At 31.7% G+C, this 25,655-nt stretch overlaps 1 protein-coding gene across 3 annotated transcripts in view; it reads left to right on the top strand.

Annotated features, from left to right (window-relative positions):
* Positions 1–25,655, top strand: part of Pcdh11x (protocadherin 11 X-linked) — a 633,628-nt gene that overhangs the window by 347,432 nt on the left and 260,541 nt on the right. For all 3 annotated transcript variants that reach the window (XM_074064461.1, XM_074064460.1, XM_074064459.1), the window contains one exon: positions 24,956–25,148. In XM_074064461.1, coding sequence (XP_073920562.1) covers positions 24,956–25,148 — 193 coding nt within the window. The remainder of the gene's footprint in view (positions 1–24,955; positions 25,149–25,655) is intronic.

Here is a 25,655-nt window from a genome sequence, read left to right as displayed (position 1 = left end):
GTTCACATATGAGAGAGAACATGTGGCTTTTAGCCTTTTGAGCCTGGTGAACTTCACTTAAGATAATGTTCTCCAGTCCATCTATTTACGTACAAATGACAAAAGTTCATTCTTCTTTGTGGCTGAGTAAACTTCCATTGTGTATAAATACCACATTTTCTTAATCCATTCATCAGTAGTGGGGCATCTTGGCTGTTTCCATAACTTGGGTATTGTGAATAGCGCTGCAATAAACATGGGTGTACAGGTGCCTTTGTTGTAACCTGAGTAACATTCCTTCAGGTATATCCCTAGGTGTGGTATTGCTGGATCATATGGTAGATCTATTTTTAGTCTTTTAAGGAGTCTCCATACTGTTTTGCATGGTGGTTGTACTACCTTACATTATCAAAAGCATCGTATGAGGGTTTATTTTTTCCCCCACATCTCCACCAACATTTGTTGTTGTTTAAGTTCTTGATGGTAGGTATTCTAACAGGAGTGAGGTGGAATCATTTTATTGTTATACTGGGGGTACATTGTGACATTTATAAAAGTGCTTACAATATATCTTGGATAAACTCACCCCCTGCATCATTCTCCTTTATCACCTCTCCCTACATTCTTAAAATAGTTTCAGCAGGTCTCATTTTTCCCTTTTCACACATGAGTACATAATCTTTTTCTGTATTCACCCTCCTGTACTCTTTCCTTATATCCTTTCCCTCTCGTTGATACCAACCCCACAGACAGGATTTGCTTTACCTTCCTGTTCTCTGTTTTTATAAGAAAACATATCTGTTTATTTAATATATCTATACAGAGATCATATTTCTATAATGTTGATGAGAGGTTTCTTTGATAATGGATTTTCATGTTTTTATTATGCTGCAAGATAATGTAGAAGATCTGAATAAGATATAATCTTCTTTCGTAGTAAATCCTTAGAGTTCATTTATTGAATATTTGCATTCAATTTCATATGGGTTCTCTCATTAATGATATGCATGACTGTGTATGTAGGCATGTAGATATACCATTGTTTTAAAGATTACACAAACCTATGCATACTACTTGATTAATTTCAATTAGGGAAATACATAACTTATCTAATGTTTTAACATCATTATGATATATCTATTGTTATTTCATTTTAGTTTAGCAAACAATATATACTTTAATTATTCGATTGTAATATAATTTAATTTTTTAATTTCTTTTTTAATATTATTGTTGTTCCTGGGGCACATTGTGACATTTGCCAAAGTTCTTGCAATATGTCATAGTCGAATTCACACCCTCTGTCATTCTCCTTTATTTCCCCACCTCCCAAATTTCTGGAATACTTTCAACAGTTCTCATTTTTTTCATTTTCATACACAAGTACATAGCACTTCCACCATATTTACCTTTCTACTTCTTTCCATATATCCTCTCCCCTTCTGCTGGTGCTAGCCCCCACACTGAACTTTGCTTAAAATGCATATATACATGGAAATGTCATAATAAAACTTCCTGTATAACTATCGTATATGAACAAAAATGTTTTCTTTCCAAAACAGAGAACAGGAAGGTAAAATAGGTCCTGCTATGTCATTATTTTAAAAGAGTGAACAATCAGTTATTTTGATTTTTTTATTTGATCTATTCTAAATTTTAAATCATAAGGGTATATGCACGTATTAAAATAAAATATTTTTCTTTTTTGGCTTTTGGTCTGCTTTTATTTATTTCTTCTTCTCTTTTTTCTTTTTTTTCATTGAAATATTCTTTATACCAAAGCAGTTGACTTTTGCATTTATTTTTGACAAAAGAAAATCAGTTCTTATGAGCTGTGCAAAGTCATATTTATCTCATTAATCTGTAAGAGAAATTAGTCCTAAAAAGGTATGGAATAATTCCTTTATCATGCTTTCCATTTCTTGCCTATGTAACATATGTACATTAAGTATATATTTTGTCTTTAGTTCTCTGAATTTTCATGTTGCTTCTATGCCATGAAGTCATAGCTTTCAGAGGGAATAGTTAATTTAGAAATTAAATGCACTTTGAGAAATTTGAGCCAATCTCAAGAGAGTCTTACTAGGAAAAATTGAGTGCAACTCCAGGCCGTATCAGTCTTCTAGCTAGAACAGACCATATTAAGATTTCTGGTTTATATTATGCATTTTAATTGTTGTATAAATGACTTCTAAGTATTTAGTAATTATTTTATAAATTGCTATATCATTATATTTGTACAAAATTTGTGAGCCACTAATGCCAAGCATGTACTATCAATAAAACATTAAATATTATATTGCTAATGGAGAATTTATTTATAGATAAATCGATGAAAAGTTATATCACTAGTCCTGAGAGGTAATTATCATTTTTTGAAAGTTTGAATTATATAAAACTGATTGAATATAATTGAATATAATATAATACATTATATATAATTTGCATTACATATTAACTAGATTGAGATAACTGATTTAAGCTAGAATAAATCAGATAGATTGCATGATTTTTAAACAATTATTTTTCTATACATTGATAATGGGAGCTTGTTTTGGAGATTGTTGTAACAGAGATAAAATTTTACCTCAAATTCTTACTTCAGCTGGAACTGAGAATTAAACTGGCAGGAGAAAATCATACAAATTTATTTCATACAAGTTGCACATGTCAAAGGAGTCTTCCCCTAGACACAAGAACTGAATATTTATTTATATATTAAGCTAGATGCATAGCAGTAAGTTGTGAAAATATGACAAGGCAAAAGGGGCTTGGGCTCCTATAGTTACTTGGGTGGAGAAATAACTTCAGAGCTAAGGATGAGTTTAATAAGGTTTGTTTCTGAAGATTTCCTTCAATCTGTCCTTGATAATAAGAGTATTACATTCCTTCTGGTATAAAGAGGACTTCTTTCACAGAGTAATTTCTTCTCTTCTTTTTAACCAGTAGAATGAATGTCAGAGTGATCTTGCACTTGCTGTTTTTCAAGTACCTTCAGCTCAAAACAATTCTATGCCAAAAGGGCATATTTAGGAAAAGTGTGTTCTGAACTCTCACTGCATTTGATTTCAAAGCCAGAAAATAACAGTATAACTCTTCAAGGGATGCTTCTGAATCTTAATATCTCTGACAGAAGTTGTGAAGTAGGCTGTTCTTGGATGAGGCTGAACACATTAAACACTTGCATGTTTCTAACAACTCATCAGTAATTAAATAGCAATATCAGAAAGGCAATTATTTTAAATCCTTAGAAATGTGCCAATATATTTTTAATCTAATGACTTATTTTCAATAAGCTAAATTTTACTGAGTCAACTACATTTAAAAACATAACACAGTGTTCAAATATGACAAGTGAACTGGGTTCATTTATTTTCATTCATCTGAATGAAATTGCATCATATTTTTTTGAGTATTCACACCATTCATCCTATTCCCAGAATCCATTTTGCGCCCGTAAAGTCTCTGGAAATTTAAAAAAAATCCTATTTATAGATGATGGAATAAAAAATGGGGATTTTAAAGATCAAGGATGCATGTCCCTACAGAAACAGTGGATAATATTTTGAATATTTATATTGAGTTTTATTTAGACAAGTAACCCAAGTTATAACTTTTATGGGATATTTGCCTATAGCCTTTTAATCATGAAGTCTTCATTGGGCTCCTTCATTGTGTTTTCAAACATTCATTTTTATACTTGTACTATTTTAGAAATTAATCACTAAACTATACATTTTCCTGAAATTTTTTGTAATGTGAATTTAAAAATCAAACAAATTAAATATTAAAAATAGGTATATTTCAAAATATAAATTCCTAAACATTATAAATTCTTCTCCAAATTACTGCCTGACGTTTACACATTATAAGTCCACTACCTTAGTCTTTCTTTTCTGTCCAAAGCACAATTATTTGTTGTCTTCCAAAGATGGCTCACTACTTGTTAACCAATATTTGCTCTTCAGGTGCAAATAATCCAGAAGATCATTCCTAATACTTCAGAATATCAATGGACAGTACTTTTTCCTTAACAAATGAATAGTAAATGTGTAAATTTCATAATATGTGACATTTCTAGTTTGATAATTGATTCAATTTGTTTTATTAGAAATGATTCCACTGCAAAGTAAGTCTTTTGTTATTAATTCAGTTGAAAGTAATTGAAAGATACTCTGGATTTGAGACATTTTTAAGTATTCTAAATTTCTGTGAGCAATCTAAGGATGAAGTCTGTACCTCCACAATGCTTTGATGACTGAGATTATGAAGCATTTATTCATATTTCTGACCCTTGCACTTAACATAGTAGCTATTGCACTGGAATTTAATGTAATGGAATTTAAACATTAAAATCTATGTCACCATGTGTTTAGTATGCATATTTTGTCTGTCCACATTTAAATTGTGTATAAAATTTGTAACATTTTCCAAAGGGGTATCAAATTGAATAATTAATAATTTTTTAAAATTATCACTGGGGAGTAAACTAGTGACTTTTGTTACTCTTATATTCATATAAGAAAATACAAACTTAGATGTGATTTCTTCAGAAAACATTGAAATGGCATTTTTAAATGAGATTACAAATGAAAGCTCCTGCAAATATTAATATTAAAATCAAATTAAGATTGTAAGTTTTAAAGAGCTCAGTTATTTGTTTTGAAACATTTCATTAATTTCTATTTTAAATATCATCTTGTATTTGTTTCATATAATTACTTTAAACAAGTAACAATTAGTTTTATTAGTAAAGCAAATCTGTAACTAATATCTAGTTACAGAATGTTCTCAATTTGATGGTTTTGCTTGTATTAGTGATTCTTAATATATCCTGTTTGTTAAAGATCATTTTCAGGTAACTCCAGAAGAAAAATAAGAATGCTAATGTGCTTAAATTGTTGAAAAGCATTTTGTGTACACACATGTATCATCTGTAATTCATGATATCTTTTTTGCCATTCCTTCCCCATTACATTTGTGATCGTATTTTAAAATTTGTACATTACAACATTGATTTTTATTATTTAGGTCATTGTTCAATCTTTTCTATTAAATGAACCATAAGCAGGTTTTTCAATCTTATTTAAAAATAGATTGTGGGGTGAGTAATTGTCTATAATCTCAATTTATTTTTCAAGATCAATTTCTAACCTTAGAGTTAAGTACGTTGTCATCAATTTACTTGTGTTATTTTCTCAATGGTATGTAATTATTTTGCTTTACTAACAGAATAAATTTTGAATAAGTTCATGGTAGGCAATTTTTAAAAAGCTTGAAAACTAAACTATTTGAACCTAAACACATGGAACAGATTTGAAGATTTGCATTTCCACAAGGCTATTGAAATAGAAATATCCAATAGCACTAATACACATCAAATCCATTTAAAAAATAAAGCTAAAGAAATTATTTTGTATCATATTTTTTATCTGGAATTTAGATGGAATTTTAACTTGTCTGGTTACATATGGTTGCTAAACATGAAGTCTTGATTAGCAACATACTTTCCAAAATGGAAGCAAGTTGTAAGGATTTGCTACACAATCATTTTGTAAGTAGAAGAAATAATACTTTATTTTTCCAACCTTTTTTAGTATTAGTTGTTATAAAAAATCAACTTACTTATTAATAGCAATAACTTAATGTTCTTAATGATACGAACATTGTTTTTGACCTTATCTCTAAATTTAGATATTATTAGATAATAGTGTCACCATTCCTAATGAAATTTATCTCATTTATATTATGATCTGGAAAAAATTTTTAAATCTTTTAAATCCTATCTTTTTCTAATAATGCTGGAGATAAGTAGTTAAATAATTTTCAGACATCTAAGAAAATATCATATAATTTTTAGTACAATGATATTGACTGTGAGTGATGGTCATTTACTGAATAATTAACAAATTTTAGGTGAAAAGTACAAAATGCATTACTGTAAATGCTAATAGGAACTTCAGAAATCTAGAGATAGCATTTCCCTTTTTTATATTTAAAAAATGTTGCTATTGTATTGTTGTACCTGGAGTACACTGTAACATAAGCGAAAGTACTTACAATATATTGTAGTTAAATTCACCCATTCCATCATTCTCTTTGTCTCCTTCCCTCCCTTTCGTCAAACAGTTTCAACATGCCGCACTTTTCTATTTCATATATGAGTGCATAATATTTCCACCACAGTAAGCATCCTTCACCCTTTCTTATATTCTCCCCTTCCTCTCTGGTACCAATCCCCAGATGAGAGCTTGTTTTCCTTCATTTCTAAAAAGAGACAGTTTTCTTTGTTTAAGATAACTTCATACAAGGAGTTTCATTATGACCTTTCCATGCATACATGTATTACAAACCCAAATTTGGTCATCCCCTCTAATTTTCAACTTTCTTCCTTAGTTTCCTTCTTAAGTTGATTTAAACGGATTTATTCACTCTTATTTAGAAAGTATATCAACCATATTCACCTTTCTTCCTTTCTTTTACCTCCTCCCATTTTCTTTTAAAATTATATAATATTATTACTGTGATTTGTAGGATCTAATATTTAAAATTTTATATCTTAAAGCAAACATAGAATTTGATTCAGAAATCATAACTTTTGGAAGGCTCATCGAACATTAGTTGAATTCAGTAGAGGTACTAATCATTGTATTAATTTCATAATATTATAAATGAAGGTACCCTGACATGGGAGACTTATAAAGCTTTTAAGCACATATTTTCTTTTAAAAAATTTTTTTTATTCTATTTATTGTGTGAATTCTTTTTGCTTTTTTATTTTTGTGCTGGGTGGGGATACATTGTGGCATTTAAAAAGTTCTTACAATGTATCAAATATATCATACTTGAATTTACCCCCTCCACCATTCTTTATCCTTCTGTTCCCCCATTCCTGGAATAGTTTCCACAGGTATCATTTTTGCATTTACATACATGTGTAAATATTTTTTGCATTGTATTCACCCTCTTATCCCCTTTCCCTGTCACCTCCCCCTCCCACTGTTGCAAACCTGACCCCTTCCCCAAGCAGGACCTGTTCTGCCCTCCTGTTCTCATTTTTGTAGAAGAAAAGAGAAAGAAAAGCAAAAACATTGACATTTTTGCTTGTTTGAGATAAAGGTAGCTACACAGAGAGTTTCCTTGCGATACTTCCATGTATATATGTATTATCACACCAATTGGTTCCTCTCCTCTATTTTCCTTCATTATACCTTAGTTCCTTTCCTATGGTGGTTTCAGCTGGTTTAAGTATTCTATATTCATTCTTGTATAGTGAGTATATCAAACATATTCATATTCTTAGTTTCCTTCTTTTACACTACCTCTCTCGTATGTGACCTACCCTTAGTGTGACCCATTTTTCATAACATTGTTGCATTTGTTTTTTTTTTTAATTTTTATTTTAGTCATATGTGCATTACAATGTTTGTTTTTTTGGGCCAGGCTAACCTCACTCAGAATGATATTCTTTAATTTCATCCATTTACCTGAGAGGCACTTGCACACCCATGTTTATTGCAGCACTATTCACAAAAGCGAAGCTATGGAAACAGCCAAGATGCCCCACTACTGATGAATGGATTAAGAAAGTGTGGTATTTATACACAATGGAATTTTATGCAGCCATGAAGAAGAATGAAATGTTAACATTGTTGCATTTGTATTAGGTCATTCACATCCTTTGTTAAGTTTATTCCTAGGTATTTGATTTTTTTTTGAGGCTAGTGTAAATGGAATTGTTTTCCTATAGTCTTTCTCAAATTGTTCATTGCTGGTGTATAGAAAGGGTACTGAATTTTGTAAGTTGGTTTATTATTTTGCAACTTTTCTGAAGCTGTTTACAGTTTCTATGAGGTTTTTGGTGGAGTTTTTTGTATCATTTAGGTATTAAGATCATAGTAGGTATAAAAAGGGATAGTTTGACTTCTTTCTTACCTATTTGTATTCCTGTTATTTCTTCTTCCTTTCTTATTGCTCTAGATAGGAATTCCAAAACTATGTTGAATAGGAGTGGAGAGAGTGACCACCATTGTCTTGCTCCTTACTTTTGAGGAAATGGTTTCAGTTTTTCACCACTAAGTATTATGTTGGCTGTAGGCCCATGATTTATGACTTTTACTTTGTTAAGGTAAATTCCATCTATTCCTATGTTCATCAGAGCTTTTGTCATGAATGATGTTGAATTTTATCAAAGACTTTTTTCTGCATCTATTGAGATGATCAAAGATCAAATTTTTGTTTGTCTGTTCATTTGTTTTTGCCATACTGGAGCTTGAACTCAGGGCCTTCACCTTGAGCTACTCCTCCATCCCAATTTTCTAATAGTTAAGAGTATTTTCTGCTGCTTATTTTGTTGTTGAGTTCTGGTTTTATTGTGTTGTGTTCCAACAGTATGCAGGGGATTATTTCAATTTTCTTATATTTGTTGAGGTTTGCTTCGTGACCTAAGGTATGGTCTATCTTAGAGAAAGTTCCATGGACTACTGAGAAAAATGTAAATTGTGCTGATGCAGAATCAATACTTTGGAGATGTCTGTCAGTTATGTTAAATCTATGTTTTCTCTATAATGTCTTTGATTCTTGATTTTCTTTATTGACTTTTTTCTGCATTACCTATCTGTTAGTGCTGGAGAAGTTCTAAATTCTCCCAGTACCACTGTGTTGTGGTCTATCAGTGTTTTTAAGTCCATTACTATAGGATTAAAGAAGTCAGGTGCACCTACATTGGTTGCACATAAGTTGATAACTCTTATTTCCTCTTGATGTATTGCTGTTTTTATTAGTGTGAAGTGACCTTGTTTGTCTCTTTTGCTAATTTAGGTTTAAAGTCCACTTTATCTGATATAAGCTTTACTACTCCTGCCTGTTTCTGCTGGCCATTAGCTTAGTAAATCTTCCTCAACACTGTCATTCTAAGGCAGTGTTTACTTCTGTCAATAAGGTAGATTTCTTATAAGGAACAGATTGTCATGTATTCCTTTTAAATACAGTTTGCCAATAGTTGCCATTTGATGAAGGAGTTGAGTCCACTAACATTTATTTTAACATTGAGGGAAATGTGGTGATTCTTCCCATTTGTTTTGTTGTTGTTTTTGTTGTGGCTGTTGTTTAAGAATTTGTGTGTGTGCAGCTAATTCTATGTTACTCTCTGATTACTTGTCTGTTTTTCTCTTGAGCTTTAATATTTCCCATCCTTTTGTGGTTATGTCTGTTTTCATCTGCTATGTGTAGATTTCGTTTTAGAATCTTCTGTTGTGGTGGTTTGGTGGTCATATATTGTTTTAGTTTCTGTTTATCAGGGAAGGCTTTCATTTCTCCATCAATTTTGAAAGATAGTTCTGCTGAGTAGAGTATCCAAGGATTGAAATTGTTTTCTTTCAGTGCTTCAAATACCTCACTCCATACCTTTCTTGGTTTTAAGGTTTCTGTTGAGAAATCTGCTATTACTTTGATGGTTGTTCCTTTAAATATTATTTGATTTTTCTCTCTTACAGCCTTCAATATTCTTTCCTTGTTCTCTGTGCTAGTTGTCTTAACAATAATATGCTGAGCACACATTTTCTTTAGCATCATTTTGTCTTCGATGTCATCAGATACATAGTCTTAATTTAAATAATCCTGTTATTGAACTTAACATCCATATCAATAAAAGCAAAATATTATTTATGAAGTCTATATAAAACAGAAACCAATCCTTTAAAATAGACAAAGTGTTATTATATCATTCAAACTATACAATCTGAAAATATGTTTGGAAGACTTTATTAAAATCATCATAGAACCATTGGAATTATTTTTTATTTTTGTTACTGATAGGTCTGAGAATGGTCAATTTATACAGAAGTAATTTCACATATGTGAAGCCATTTCCCCATACATTCTATTTTATTGTTTTATTCCATTGCTATCTCTATGTTAATAATGTCATAGTTACATCATTAATCAAAAGTGAACAGGAATACTTGAGAGCACATTTCTGATAATAGCTACTAGTTAAAATAAATAGAATGTGAACTGACAAAACTATGTATATGTAGTAGCTTAAAAATATGAAAATGAAACTATGTCCAAAGGAAACTTACCAACCTTCCTAAATAAAAGCAGATATAACCATGTTTCAGAATCAGTCAGTGATCTTTAATATGACCTCATAAATTTTTTAGTATTATAGAACTTAATTAATCGGTAGATAATACACTGCAATTATGATTTCTCTGATCAAAGCAATGCATTTGTTATCTACAAAGAAAGTATACAGGCTACAATAATCAAAGAAACCTTGCCCTTATTATTTTCAAATGCCTTACAATAAGTAATATTATAGTGAAATATTCTTTGGTGTATATGTGTTTTTGATTGATAAGAAAAAGGATGACTTAAGTTTAAGAGGTTTCATTTCATCCTTTCAATATTAGTTTTTTAATGGTGATATTAGAATTTGAACTCTGCATGCTAAGGATGTAGATATTTTTGTGTTGATTATTTTTGAGTCAGCTTCTCACTTTATGCCAAGACCAACATGGACTTGGGTCCACCTGCTTATGCTGGAATGATAGGAACAGACTATAGCACCCAGCCTTTAGTTGAAATGGGGCCTCATGAACTTTTCACATAGGCATGTCCCTGAACCAAAATCCTCCCAATTATCTCAGATTAGAGGCTTGATCCACCACTCCTGGCTGTCATGGTTTATTGATTTATTGAATTAGTGTTATCTTACAAGGTATGATTCGTCAGAATATTGTGTAATTTTCAATACATTGTGAGAACTTTTGTAAATCCCAGAATGTACCCCACCAAGCACAATAATAACAAAAAAGCTAAAAAATTGTGTCAAAAGAAGATTTTGTACCATGTAAAATTATGAAGGAATGATTTTCTAAACATTTTCTAGAAAGGCTACAGTTTAGCATTATTAATATTTCATTATTCAGTTGTGTTCAATTTATTTTAACATGCCAAGAAAAAAGGTCTATTAAACACATGTTCATAAAACTTAGTATATCTTGTTTAATCACATATACATATTTATTTATTATAAAACTATGGCCATGGTTTTAGAATGGTTCATGTTATAGTCCATAAGACTGCTATAAAAAAAAAACATACATTGAGTATCTTATGAGAAGCAGAAATTTATTTCTCATAACTTGGGAGTCATAGAAGTCTTCTATTAACATGTTAGCACATTCACTGTCTGGCGAAGTTCTTCTCCTTCATTCATAGACACATAACTTCTCTTTGTGTCCTTACATGGTGGAAGGGGTAAGAGGTCTTTGAGATCTCTTTTATAAAGGAACTAATTCCACTCATGGCTTAAGAACTTCCAAAGTCTCACCTCCATATCATCACATTAGGAACAAATTTTCCACATAGAAATTTTGGAAGAACACAAATATTCACTCTGTAGCAGTCCATATGCCTGAAAAATCACCTAAATCTTACTTCAGATCTACTAAGAGTATTTACATGTTGAAACATAACAGTATGTATTGTTGACTAGGTGATTTGTATGCAGTCATGGTTTGAAAACCATTGGTTAACTCCTGGTTACATTAGCTAGCTATGGATTTTATCAAAGTTACATGCACTTTTCCCTCTAATGTCCAAACGTAATGATAGACAGGAAGAGTAATAATACCAAAGGTCTGGGTATTATATTGTGTTAAACATACAGGATTGATTTGAGAATTTTAAGTCAGGAAGATTAAATTTTCCTGCTAGTTTATATTCCCATTCTCAATTTACAGCTATTTAATAAGCATATGTGTATAACTTTTTCAGAGAAATGATAAGGATAGGGCCTTATCAGTTTATTTCTGAGAACATAGCTTTCTAATATTTTATTTTTCTAGATCTTTAACTTGGTGATCATTTTGAGGTTCTTTTTAATACCATGAGTGTATGTGTGCATTGATCTATGTCTGTGAGTACAGGTTACATACTATGGCATGTAAGGATATTCTTTTTCATATGTAAAACAAGTAGAAGGAGGTCTGTTTTTTAGTAAAATCCATCTGTATACACATTGCAAGTTCCACAAAGAAGAAATTATACTGGTACTATAAATACTAGAGGATTGCAACTTCTCCTCTTTAGACTATCAGTGGCCTTCACTCCCACACTGATTGGTGCTGACTCCCATCATTGTCTCATGTTATTACTGGAAAGTGCAGCTATTTTAATTTACTCTTTGTTTACCAATGGGGATTATAGGACTTCAAATATTTTTTAAATGTAAGAAGAGTTCAAAAAAAAATTGGTCTTTTAATCTCATATTAATATCCAGGAAGTGGCACACTTTACAAGAGTAGCCCTTGTTTTAAATATGCTGGCAAATACCAGGCAAAAAATGCTGAAAAATATGTTTCAGGTATATTAGAATGAGAATAAAACAAAGATGTTACCAATTACTACAAACTGAAAACAATAAAGAAATTGCTATTCTAGTAGCTAAGCTACACAGTGACATTTTTATGAAAAATTTTATAATCATTAGTATTTTTGTTTTATTTTTTTTTCCTGAAAATTTGTTTTATTGCTTTTACATTTATAAACATGTATATACATTGTTTGGGCCACATCACCTGTTACCACCCTCATTAGTATTTGTTCACCATCACATACTTTTTGTTGTGATTAACTGCTGACATTAAACAAGAGAATATTTTGATTCAAGTGTTTATGTAATTGATGACAATGCCAGGTTTTTCCTCTTTCAATGTATGGAGCATAGTTATTCCAATCTATGTAGTTCAAGTCAGAATCCATCTGTTGTTGGAATGACATTTGATTTGTTTAAAATGCATCAATGAAACAGACATGTTGTGTAACTATGGCAATGGAAGAATTATTTTGCAAATATAAAGAAGTTACATCAGAAGGAAAGCATGATTTAAAACAAAACTTCTAGATTTTTTCATGGAAACAAATTTTCAAATAACTAGAAAACCTTAAATATTAACTAGCATTCTTAAAAATTAAATGGATAATTAGATCACATATAATCTATGAATCCAGTCATATCTCAAGCACATTTAATCATGGACAATAGAGAGTTTTAAATAATTTAGAACTGACCTTGTTTATTATGCAAATAGATTGTGTGGGCAAAAATGAAAGTGTTAGTAGGGTGGCGAAAGTTCTGAAAGCCATGTCAAATTAGGATAGGAATTTTAGTTTAGAATGGGAAGACTTGTGCAAAGACTTAACCATGTTCAAACACTGGAAGGCTTTTCATGTAAAACAAGAATCATGTTTATTCTATGTAGCTACAGAAGGCAGATCTAGAATTAATTGGTAGAAATTTCTCCTGTCAGTATTTTCCCTTTCTTATTATATTATTGTTGTACTGAGGGTATGTTGTGACATTTACAAAAGTTCTTACAATATATCATAGTTGAATTCCCTCCACCCAACCATTCTCCTTTCTAATAGCTACCAAACCTTCAAACACACTGTGAAGTGGAGAACCAAATAACTTAGATAGCTAGAGTTTAAGTGTAAAGGTAGAATAAGGTAGATATGCCTTTGAGCATGAACTTTGGGATACTTTAGCAATTTTCTTCCCTATATCTTCCCTTTATCCTCCTGCTTACTTTTTTGCATACAGCTATATTTTTGAGAGTTGAGGTTACAAGATAACTGGTTCTGGATTATCAATGTGATTTAGTAATTCATAAATTTAAATGTAAATAACCAACCCTAGATGAAAATATTTTTCTTCTACTTTTTCATTGACTGGATTTTTCATTGAGACTATAGTTGGCTTTTAGTTTTCATATTGGCTTTATATTATTTAATGTAATTTTGGGCAGCTGATAATTTCAAAGCATACTAAATTTTAGATCTGTCATATTTTAATTTCTAGTCAATTATATTTTTGTAATCATTTACAATATTATTATTACATTTTCAAAGTTCACACAACTCTGGTAATTCCCAATTGAACAATTTATCACCAGCAACATACCTAAAAGAAGAAGTTTCACCCTCCTTTTCTACAAATAGACTATTTCCATTCTGATTGAGCTGAAATGAATTGTGTCTCAAGGAAAATGCATTCATAAGATACCATACAGTCTTCTAATTATCAAAGAATTATGGTTGACTTTGACATACACATATAAACACACACATGTACGTACAGAGAGAGAGAAAGAGAGAGAGAGAGACTGTATTGAGTTCAAACACCAGTACCACCAAAGGGAAAGAAATTCAACTCAAAACTTTCACATATATTATATGACCAAGTCACAAATTTCTCTTAAAGATTAAAATTCCTAATGTAAAAACTCCAGATGACATGGGGCCTTTTTATTTTATTTTATACTTGGACACAAAATGTCTAAGTACTATGAAAGGTCTGATGGTTTAAGAGTCAGAGATAAGAGGTCACTTGATTCTGGGACAACTAAGCAAAATGAAGAACTTCCTGCACATGCCAGCAATGTGTTAAGGTACTTAAGAATAATTCAACCAAATAATATGAAAGCAAATAAAGTCTTGAAGGGCAAAAATCTCAGAATCAGAATGTAAAAGGGAAAGTGAGAAATCTGACTATTCAAATTTTCTAAGACAGCACAGTGAAAAAACAGATCAACTGCTAACTTAAATAAGAAAAGTAAGTTTGATGAATATAAATTAAAGAATCAAATATTAAAGGACTGATACACGGTAAAGAGATCTCCTATGTCATCTGGAGATTTTGTACTAGAAATTCTGATCTTCGGGTGAAATTTGTGAGTTAATCTTATAATGTACTTGAAAATTTTGAGTTGAGTTCCTTCCTTTTCATTTCTTTATTGGCTGGACTGTGATTTTAAGTGACAGCCTCACATTTGCTTTGCAGGAGCTCTGTCACTTGAGCCTCAATCCTTTTTTGTGTTAGTCATTTTTCAGATAATGTCAAGAGTTTTTGCCCAGGGTTGATTTTGGACAATTATCACAGGCATGTACTACAACACTTGGCTTATTTATTGAAATGGACTTGCTACATTTTTTGTAGGCTGGCTGCAAACGTAGATCCTCTTAATCTCTGCCTATTGAGTAGTTGGAATTACAAGTATTGGTCTTTGAGCCCTGCCTTTGAGTTGAGATTCTAAATAAGATACTTCCTCACTTTACTTCCTGATAAATTGCATAATAATAATTCATACCCATGAAAAAACACATAAATTCCTGACATCCAGAATGGAAATGTTTATTTTTGCAGAAAATGGAAATTTGGAATCTGAAAATATGCTTAGTAGTTATTTTCATGCGCATATTTATTTATTTAATTATTTTTTAAGCAAATTGAGGAATTCTGTGTTTTATTTGATTAATTTTTTTTCTGGTGTAGAGACAGTTCCAACATTCTACCTCACTGTTCTTTTTTTAATTTTATTGTTATCATTTTTTAATTTACTTACATGTGTATACATTGTTCCCCCCTACCACCGTGCCTCCAGGCAGAACTTGTTCTGCCCTCTTTTCTCCGATTTTGTTGAAGAAAAAACCTACAAGATAAAAACAAAAACATAGCATTTTTGCTAGTTCAAGATGAAGAAAGCCATACAGGGAGATTCCTTGTGTTGTTTCCATACAGATGTATATTGCAACCCACATTGGTTCATCTCTACCAGACTTCTTCACTACTTCCCAGTCCCCTTCCCATAATGACCTCTGCCAGTTTAAGATTACTGTATTCACTCATATACTGTGAGCATATCAACTACATTCAAGTTTTTAGTTTCTTTCCCTTTATCTATCCTTTCTGTGTGCAGTCCCCCATAGTGTGTGACCCATGCCCAATAATATTATTGCATTTGTTTTAGGTCTATAATCCACATATGAGGAAGAACATGAGATTTTTTACCCTCTGAGCCTGACTAACTTCACTTAAGATGATGCTTTCCATTTCTATCCATTTTCCTGCAAATCACAAAATTTCATTCTTTTTTGTGGCTACATAAAATTCCATTGTGCATAAATACCACATTTTCTTAATCCATTTTTCAGTAGTGGGGCAACTTGGCTGCTTCCATAGCTTGAGTTTGTGAATATTGTTGCAATAAACATGGGTGTGCAAGTGCCTTTTTAGTAACCTGAGACGTGTTCCTTCAGGTATGTCCCTAAGAGTGGTATTGCTGGATCATATGGCAGATTTTTTCTTGAGAAGCCTCTATATCATTTTCCATAATGGGTACTTGCTTACATTCTCACCAGCAGTGTGTGAAGTTCTTTTGTCCCTGCATCCTTACTAACATTTGTTGTTGGTGGTGTTCTTGATGGAAGCAATTTTAACAAGAATGAGGTAGAATCTTAGTGAGGTTTTGATTAGCATTTCCTTTATGGCCAGGAATAGTGAACATTTTTTCAAGTGATTTTTAGCCATTTGAGCATCTTCTGAAAAATTTCAGTCCATTTGCCCATTTTTCCATCAGGTCATTTATTTTGGGAGATTTAGTTTTTTGAGCTCCCTGTATATTCTGGTTACCAGTTTCTTGTCCAATGTATAGCTGGCAAAGATTTTCTCCCATTCTGGGGGGTGGCTGCTTCAATTTAAAGACCATTCCTTCTGTTGTGCAGAAGCTTTTTAATTTCATGTAGTCCCACTTGTCAATTATTTCTCTTAGTTCCTGAGTCAACTTGTGTTCTACTGAGGAAGTCCTTGCCTATACCTATTGCTTCCAGTGTATTCCCTGTTCTTTCCTGTACTAACTTCAAGGTATCAGGTCTGATATTGCAGTCCTAAATCCACTTTGAATTGATACTTGTTCAGGGTGACAAAAATGAATCTAGTTTCAGTTTTCTGCAGGCAGATATCCACTTTTCCTAGCAACATTTGTTAAAGAGTCTGCCATTTCTCCATCATATGTTTTTAGCACCTTTGTCAAAAATTAGGTGGTCATAGCTACATGGATTCATAGCTGGGTCCTCTATTCTGTTCCAGTGGTCTTCATATCTGTTTTTGTGCCAGTACCATGCTGTTTTTATTGCTATGGCTCTGAAGTATAGTTTGATGCTATATTACACTACTATACTACTGATATCTCTAGTGTTGCAATTTTTGCTCAGTATTTCCTTGGCTATTCATGGTGTTTTGCATTTCCAAATGAACTTTAGGGTAGATTTTTCAATCTATGTGATGAATGTCATAGGGATTTTTATGGGAATTGTGTTGAACATATAGATTGCCTTTGGTTGTATGCCATTTTTACTATGTTGTTTCTACCAATCCATGAACATGGGATATCTTTTGACCATCTGTAGTCTTCTTTGTTTACTCTCTTCAGTGGTTTGTAGTTTTCATAAGAGAGGTCATTCACATCCTTTTTTAAGTTTATTCCTAAGTATTTGATTTATTTGAGGCTATTGTAAATGGAATTATTTTCTTATATTCTTTCTCAAGCTATTCATCATTGATGTATAGAAAGGAAACTGATTTTTGTAAGTTGATTTTGTATTTTGCTACTTGCTTAAGCTTTTTATGGTGCCTAGCCATTTTTGGTGGAGTTTTTCAGGTCTTTTAGGTATAAGATCTCATCATCTGAGAATAGGGATAATTTGATTGTTGCATTCTTTTTATTTCTTCTTCCTGCCATGTTGCTCTGGCTAAGAATTTCAAGACTATATTGAATAGAATGGAGAGAGTGGGCACTCTTGTCTGGTTCCTGACTGTAGGGGAAATGGTTTCTGTTTTTCACTATATATGATATTGGCAATAGATTTGTCATATATTCCCTTTATTATGTTGAGGTACATTCCTTCTATTCCTAGTTTCATCAGAACTTTTTTCATGAAATGGTGTTGAATCTTATTGAAGGCTTTTTCTGCATCTTTTGAGATAATAATATGGTTTTTGTCTTTGCTTCTGTTAATGTGCTGTATTACACTTAATGATTTGCATATGTTTGCTTCATAGTTTAATATTCTTAATGTTTTACATATGAATGAAAAATAACCCTGCATATGGTTATCCTTGAATTATTATAGCTCTACTTATGATTACCCTTTCTAATCATAGCTACTGGTGATGACTGTAATGTAAAGAAAGACTGAGTCAGAGTATATTACAATTGGAGTCATAGAGGTGTAAGACTGTAGGATAAGTTTGAAACTTTTGGCAGGTAATTACAATGAGCCTTCCAGACAATGATACTCAAACACTACTTAATGAGAGTCACAGGCTAGTGTATCTGCATTGCAGACTTTTGATACAAGATGAAACTTTGTAAAATGCCATTTACATCATATTATGGAAATGTAGCAACATTTACCTGATCTGTATTGTGGAATTATGCCTTCATGTGGTACAATGAACACAAAAATGTTGGGACTTTGATTTTTTGCCTGTAAATGATTCATCTAAATAGCAAGAGTATTATTTCTGAGTATTATTCTAACATTTTGATTTGAGCAAAATGAGGTTTGGACTTTAGGGAGAGTCATCCTTTGTGCTTTCTCTCTGTTTTTAGCAGAAAATAACTGGACACAAAAGATGACATTTATTCATGAGAAATCAGGAATTTATTTCTATCCAATAAAGTCACCACTATGTTCAATATATTTACTTTAATTTGAATGCAACACAGCTTCTTTGAAGGGCAGCAAACAAATAAATTATTACATAGTAATTAACATCATAGCCCTTTTATATAGCACAGTAATCCTCTTCAGCACATAAAAGTGAAAATTATCTTTTTTCTCTGTGAGACATAAGGAGTGATTTTCGTGAAATAGGTGTGTATATATTGAACATCAACAATATCTCTCTATTTTCAAAACCATTTTATTTTGACTCTAAGCAGAAAAAAACACATTAGATATTAAGGATTTATCCATCAAAAAATAAATGGATGAGGATGTAACTAAGTGGTAGTGTTTTTGCCTAGCATTTGCAAAGCTCTGGGTTTGAACTTCAATACTTGAAAAAAAAGGCAGAAGGCAAATGAGTTAACCAAGTTTCCAAAATTTACAAGAAATTGTTCATAAGTTGCTAAAGTTTCTAAAGTTTGTAGAATGATTTCATGTGCAATTATACCCAGAAGTGTCACAAAGTTCACAGAATGTAATCTGATACAGCAATCACAGTAATCTCTAAAACAATGATGGGATAAAAAAGAACAAAATGATTTTATCCCATTAAAAGTTAAATTTTGTGAAGTGTTTAAACATTTCTTTTAAATTGAATTCTAGCAGTTTCACTTAAGGCATTATTTCACAGGTATTTTATAAAATAATGGATAACATAATTAATAACACATGCACAAATATACAGCTCTTTGCAAATTTATTGAATAAAAATTAGAATACCATAATATTTAACTAATGATATTTTCATATGAGCTAATATGGGTTATGGAAAGAGACAAAACAGTTAATCAGATTGAAAACTTTGAAAGTGTGAATTAAGAAAGAAATAAAATTCATAAAATGAGGTTGAACTATTGACTGTTTTACTATGGACCTTATGAACACAAAATGTACCAAGATCGAGAGTTTAGACATTTTGATATTGCTAAACAGGGTAAAGAGAAGATGGTGTATACATTTGAGCCTTCAAATATGTATATATATATATATTTAGTGCTTCTATTGGAAAATATCAAATGGAAGAACTGCATTTAAAAAAGAAGTGGTGAAGGTGGTGGTGTTTTCACGGGTATTCGTGTATCAACAACAACAACAATAAAAAAACAGTAAGTGGTGTTCAGTAAGGATTCCTTATAAACCTTCTCATTCTCTCTAATCTATCCATAAAGGAATTCAAATGAGTGTCAACAGGGTTGGGGGTGAGTACCTGGCCTGGATAATTGCATATTCATTCAGGTATATTTTTTTGCATTGGCTTTTGCTAAATTACTAACACAGGTGTCCTAGAATGGCATAATATGGTTTTGATTTAAGTTCCTTCATTATTTTCTCTGCAGATAAGCAAGTGAACACAAAACTCCATTGCTTTTACATCAAAAAGTGACATGGATAGCTGCTACTTCTGTCATTTGTATCAACATTACCTGTTATTAACTGGGAATGCCAACTGTTAGGATATAAAATTGAATGAATAACCAGCAGATGTTCAATTTCAGATTCAATTATTTTTGTCATCAGTGTTTTCTTATTAATATGTTCTACTACTTAGATATAATACTTCACATTCTTTTGTGTTTTTAAATTTTTTCTACTTTATTTTTATTATTGTTTTACTAGGAATACATTGTCACATTTACAAAACTTCTTACAATATATCACCTCCTCCATCATTCTCCTGTATTCTCCCCATTCCTGAAACCATTTCAACAAGTCTCATTTATCTATTTACATACATGTGAACAGAATATTTTCACCATATTCACCCTCCGGCCTCCTTTCCTTAGTGGTTGAAAATGTATTAGGAAGCATAAATAATTTGGGGAATTAGAGAAGTTTAGCCTTATGTTAAATAGGCTTCTAATTTTTTAGAGAGAAAACAGTTAAAACAAGTTAGGGTGGACTGAACAAATTAGCTTTCTTGTTCAGGGGGCTGCAAACCATGGCCCTTAGGGTGAAATGGTTGAGAAATTTTTATAGTATTTTTTATTCTACAAAATAGTGTGTTTCTTTATTATGTTTTCATGCATGTATGCAATGTACTTCAACAATATTCAACACACATCACTAACTCTTCCCTCAACTTTGCCACTGGTCTCCCCCCAATTAATCTCCCTTTCATGTCCATTTCAGTTTTTTTTTTCTTTTTTTCTGTTGGCAGTACTGGCATTTGAACTCAGGGCCTCTCACTTGCTATGAAGGTCCATGACCTTTTTTGATGACTGTTTTTGTAGATCTAGATTCTACCTATAAGAGAAAAGATATGTGATATTTTTCTTTCTGGGTCTAGCTTAATTTGCCAAATGTTTATTTCTAGATGATAATCTCCAGCTCTATCCATTTTTCTGCAAATGATATAATTTCATTTTTATGGATGAATACTTTATTTTGTATATATACAACAATTTCCTATTTAATTATTTTTTTATTTGGATATATTTGTTGACAGGGGAATTTATTGTGACAATTCCAAATATGGTTATATTGTGCATTGTTTAGATAACCACCACCTTCTTTCCTCCTGCACTCACTCCCTACAATTACAAGCAATTACAAGAAGTTTCTTTGTTCTATTTGTCATAAGTATATGAAGTCCATCAATCATATTCCCTTACCTTAAGCTCTCTCTTTTCCCCTACCCCTCCCACAAACACCCCTCCCACGCACACACACTATACCTAATTTACAAGCCTGTCTTTCGTTATTAAAATCTAAGTAGATATTCAAAGGCATTTCTCAATGTATCCTTGCTGGGAGTATACATTGTTCCACTTAACCCTTTCTGTTACTCTCCCTTACCTCTTTACCGCTTACCCCCATTAATCAATAGCTTTCAGTACATATCCTTATATCCCTTACCTTCACAGATATTATGTATTACGATCTTATTGAGACTCTATCATTCTATTATCCTTTCTTTCCTTCACCAAGTTCACACTGTAGTTCCACTATTATAAACATGTTCTACCTATACTTTCTATATGAAAATGTTTTCTTTTTTGTGTACATGTTTATCTTTTGGATCTATCTACCACATATGAGAGAAAACATGTGGTCTTTGTCTTTCTGAACCTGACACTTCACTTAACATGATGTCTTCCAGTTGCATCCACTTACCTTCAAACCACATGGTGTCATTCTTCTTTTTAGTTGAGTATACATAACAATTTCTTCATTCACTCATCCATTGATGAGCACCTAGGGATTGTTCCATAACTTGACTATTCTAAGTATTACTACAGCAAACATGGGTATGCAAGTATCTCTATTGTAAGCTGACTTACATTCCTTCAGATACATGCCCAAGAATGCTGTATCAGAATCACATGGTAGATCTATTTTTAATTTTCTTGAAGATCCTTCATATTGATTTCCAGAGTGGCTGCACTAATTTACATTCCCACCAACAGTGTATAAGAGTTCCATTTTCCCACATTCTTACCAACATTTGATGTTTGTTTTCTTAATGATTGCCATTCTGACTGTGCTGAAGTAGAATCTTGATGTAGTTTTTTTTTCTTTTTCTTTTTTTGTTGTATCTTGGGTTTGAACTCAGGGCTTCAGCACCTACAAAGCAGGTGCTTTAACAGCTTGAGTCATAACTTCAGTCCATCTTGCCTTGGTTATTTTGGAGATGGTGTCTTGGGAACTATTTGCCCTCTGTGTTCCTTACTGTAAATGTGAGCCACCAGCACCTGGCTCAATGTAGTTTTGGTTTGCATTTTCATTATGGCTAAGAATGTTAAACATATGTTCATGTATTTATTGGCCATTTGTAGTTCTTGTTTTTGGAACTGTCTTTTCAATTCATTTGTCCATTTATTGATTGGATTATAAAATGATATTATTCAGAAGCACATAAAATAACCTTTATTTTAAACTTTCGTGTCTATAAATACAATTTCATTCAACACAGGTAAGTTTGTAATTTCCATTTTGTGTTTAGCTGATTTTATACTATATTAGCAAGGTTGAAGTAGTTAGAACTGAGATTTTACCATATGGTGAGAGAGTCTAAAATATTTACTATTTCACCCTTTGCAAAAACACTTTTCTCACCTCCTCCACTAGAAGTTCAATAAAGGGATCCTATAAGATGATTAATCACTCATTCTCAAAATTATAGATAAATTTTATGTATTTTTATATTAGAAACCTCTTTAGAAATCCATCAAGTTAATAATAATGTTTTCATTAAATTATAAGAATACAAGGGATTATTTGGTACTTTTAAACTTTAAGCAGCTAAACTTTTTGTCAAAATTCTATGACACACTTTTTGAAGCTACAGCATTGTTGCTTATTTCAGTAAGTATCTAAATATCTTTAATGCTAATAAACAGTAATATGACCGACAAGCATGCAAATCCTAAATGCATGATGAATGCATGAATGCATGACTGATGAATATAAGTGTAAAAGTAAAAAGCAAAACTCTAAAACAACTGCCTTCTGAACTCTTCCATATCACTCAGTTGTAGTAGGTTTATATTTGTTTAGCATTTATTTCTTTTTATATACTGAATGCTTTATCTTATAGGATCAACTCTACTAAGAATTGCCTTCACTAACACCATCAGTGAATCCATTTAAGAACTCTCAAAAGAAATCTTGTCTGGCTTTAACACTTACATATAGAAAATCAGCATACTCTTTCTCATTGGAATGAATGATTATATGATTGTAAACCTGTTCCATAGAATATAATCCTATATATTTTATAAGTTAATTATTTCATTATGTTTTACTGAGAATTTAATGTAAGGATAATGGTTATAAAATTAAATTGGATTAAATTTAATTACTTAATTACTGTATCCATCTATGTTTCCATATTATATATTATCAGATGGTAGAATGATATCAAAATGTTTTCATATATCCATCTGAAGAAATTGATGATTGCTTAACCTGAATTTATTAAAGCATTCACTTTCTCTCATGAAGATATTTCACACCTAAATTCATGTGACTTTTGATGCATATAAATCCCTTAAATAATTGTCTCTAACTTGCATCTTCCATGCTGCCAGTATATTAGTGTTTGGTCATTCTATACTTACATAGCTAAACATCCCCAATATTTTGGGATAGAAAAACCAAATGATTTTTTATGTTAGAAATTTGGGTAAATCCCAATAGGAATGTCTATCATTGTTCCAAATTGGTCCATCACAAAAGTGATTCAAATGTTCAGACATGTCTAGGATGCTCTGATGAGGACATAAGCTGGAACATCTATGATAGGTTGTTCACATACGTATCTAACAACTGTATTTGAATGGCTGGATCTCTAAGCATTGCATTTTCTTTTTGTGCTGTCTCCCCATGTAACTAAGTTGGGCTGCCTCGCAACATGGCAGTTTTCCAGTACTCAGATATTTTTTAATGTAGCTGGTTTTCCCCAGGGTGAGTAATCCAAGACAGCAAGGCAAAAATTGCAAGGTTTGGTTAAATAGGGCCTACCTAGGTTTATTATGTTGGAGACTGAATAGTGTTTAGAATACCAAAAGGAGGTCAATTTGGGAAGTTTTCTTTGGATACTAGTTGATATGTATAGCAATGTTGCAAACAAAATTGATGCTGTATCTGATGGACAATATTAGCCTTTTGAGTTTTCATAACCCTATTGCTTTAGAAACTAAATGTGAGCATTTATATTTTGGTTTATATTTATCTATCTATCCTGTATCTATCTATCTATTTATCTATCTATCTATTATCTATCATCTATCAATATTTGTGTAGCATTTACTCATTCATATTCTGTTATTACCATTTACAATGGTAACAATTTGCTTTTATAACTACTATTAACTGTTATCCATAAAATGTGGTTATTTTTGCCTTTATACAGTAGAATCAAAGGAATTCCACTTCAAATCTTGTCCCTAAGGTTATTCTAAATCATGATATGTACTTTTAATTTTTAAGTCTACATGATTGAAAAAATTTATTATATTATTTACTGTTTCAGCTCACCAGAATATTAAAGATAAAGCAATAAAATTCAGTTACATTCATTTATGCTTATTTTTCAAAAATGAATTATTGTCAAATATTAGCTAAATAAATCTATGCTTAACTAATGATCAGAATTTCCAGTGTGCTCAAGTGCATATAAATTCTGACAGCCTCTTGCTTTAAAAGTTGACTTTCATTCTATATCCAGATGTGCCCTGTTTAGAAATACAATTTAAGCAACTCTGCTGCCAGGTAAAGTAGGTTTGAACACAAATGTACCTAATCACAAGAGCCTGAAATTGTTCAAAAACTCATGATCACGTTAATGTGGCATCACCAGATAGCTGCAATAATTCATTTTCTTAATGGATGCATTAAGCAGTTATTCAGATAATTGCTGAAACACTGCAATTTTCTTCTTTCTTCTATGTCTCAGCGACATGTCACATTTCACCTACCAGATGGCTCTCAAGAAAGCAACAGTGATGGTGGACTGGGAGACCATGATGCAGGGAGCCTTAATAGCACATCGCATGCCCTGCCCCTTGGCTATCCTCAAGAGGAGTACTTTGATCATGCGGCACCAAACAATCGCACTGAAGGAGATGGGAACTCTGATCCTGAATCTAGTAAGTGACAGTTTCCTAGTCCCTCAAAATAAATGGGTTTATGGTACATGCATTTCAGAATATCACAGCTTTAATAACATGGACAGATTCATTATGTTGCTGTGACATTCTTGAAAGGTAAACAAATACAATTAAGTGGGTGGCATATATGCAGAAATTGATAGCATTTGAAATGTGTGATCATAGCAGCTCTTAATGAAATTTATTATAGTCAGTTTGTTTAGGCATAAGTAGGATTTTCCATTTATGTATGCATATATATGAAATAATCCATTTTATTTTATTTCAGTTACTTAATTGATTTGTGTAGATATAAATTATATTTTTATATGTTATTTTATATATTGCATTTTTATTTTTAATAGTGATTAGAACTATTGGTGGTTATTTTCTTTCTGAAGAAATAAGAGATACTGACTCCAATGTAGGGAAGTTGGTCTGAGGGTTTCAATACTGTATGTATTGCAATCACATGCCTGTGCACATTGTTTAGAATGATATTCAAAT

The sequence above is a fragment of the Castor canadensis genome, chromosome X (assembly GCF_047511655.1).
Source record: "Castor canadensis chromosome X, mCasCan1.hap1v2, whole genome shotgun sequence".
In the NCBI taxonomy this organism is placed as follows: Eukaryota; Metazoa; Chordata; class Mammalia; order Rodentia; family Castoridae; genus Castor; species Castor canadensis.
The sequence above is the reverse complement of the archived record's forward strand: the minus strand, read 5'-3'. Positions and strand labels throughout refer to the sequence as shown.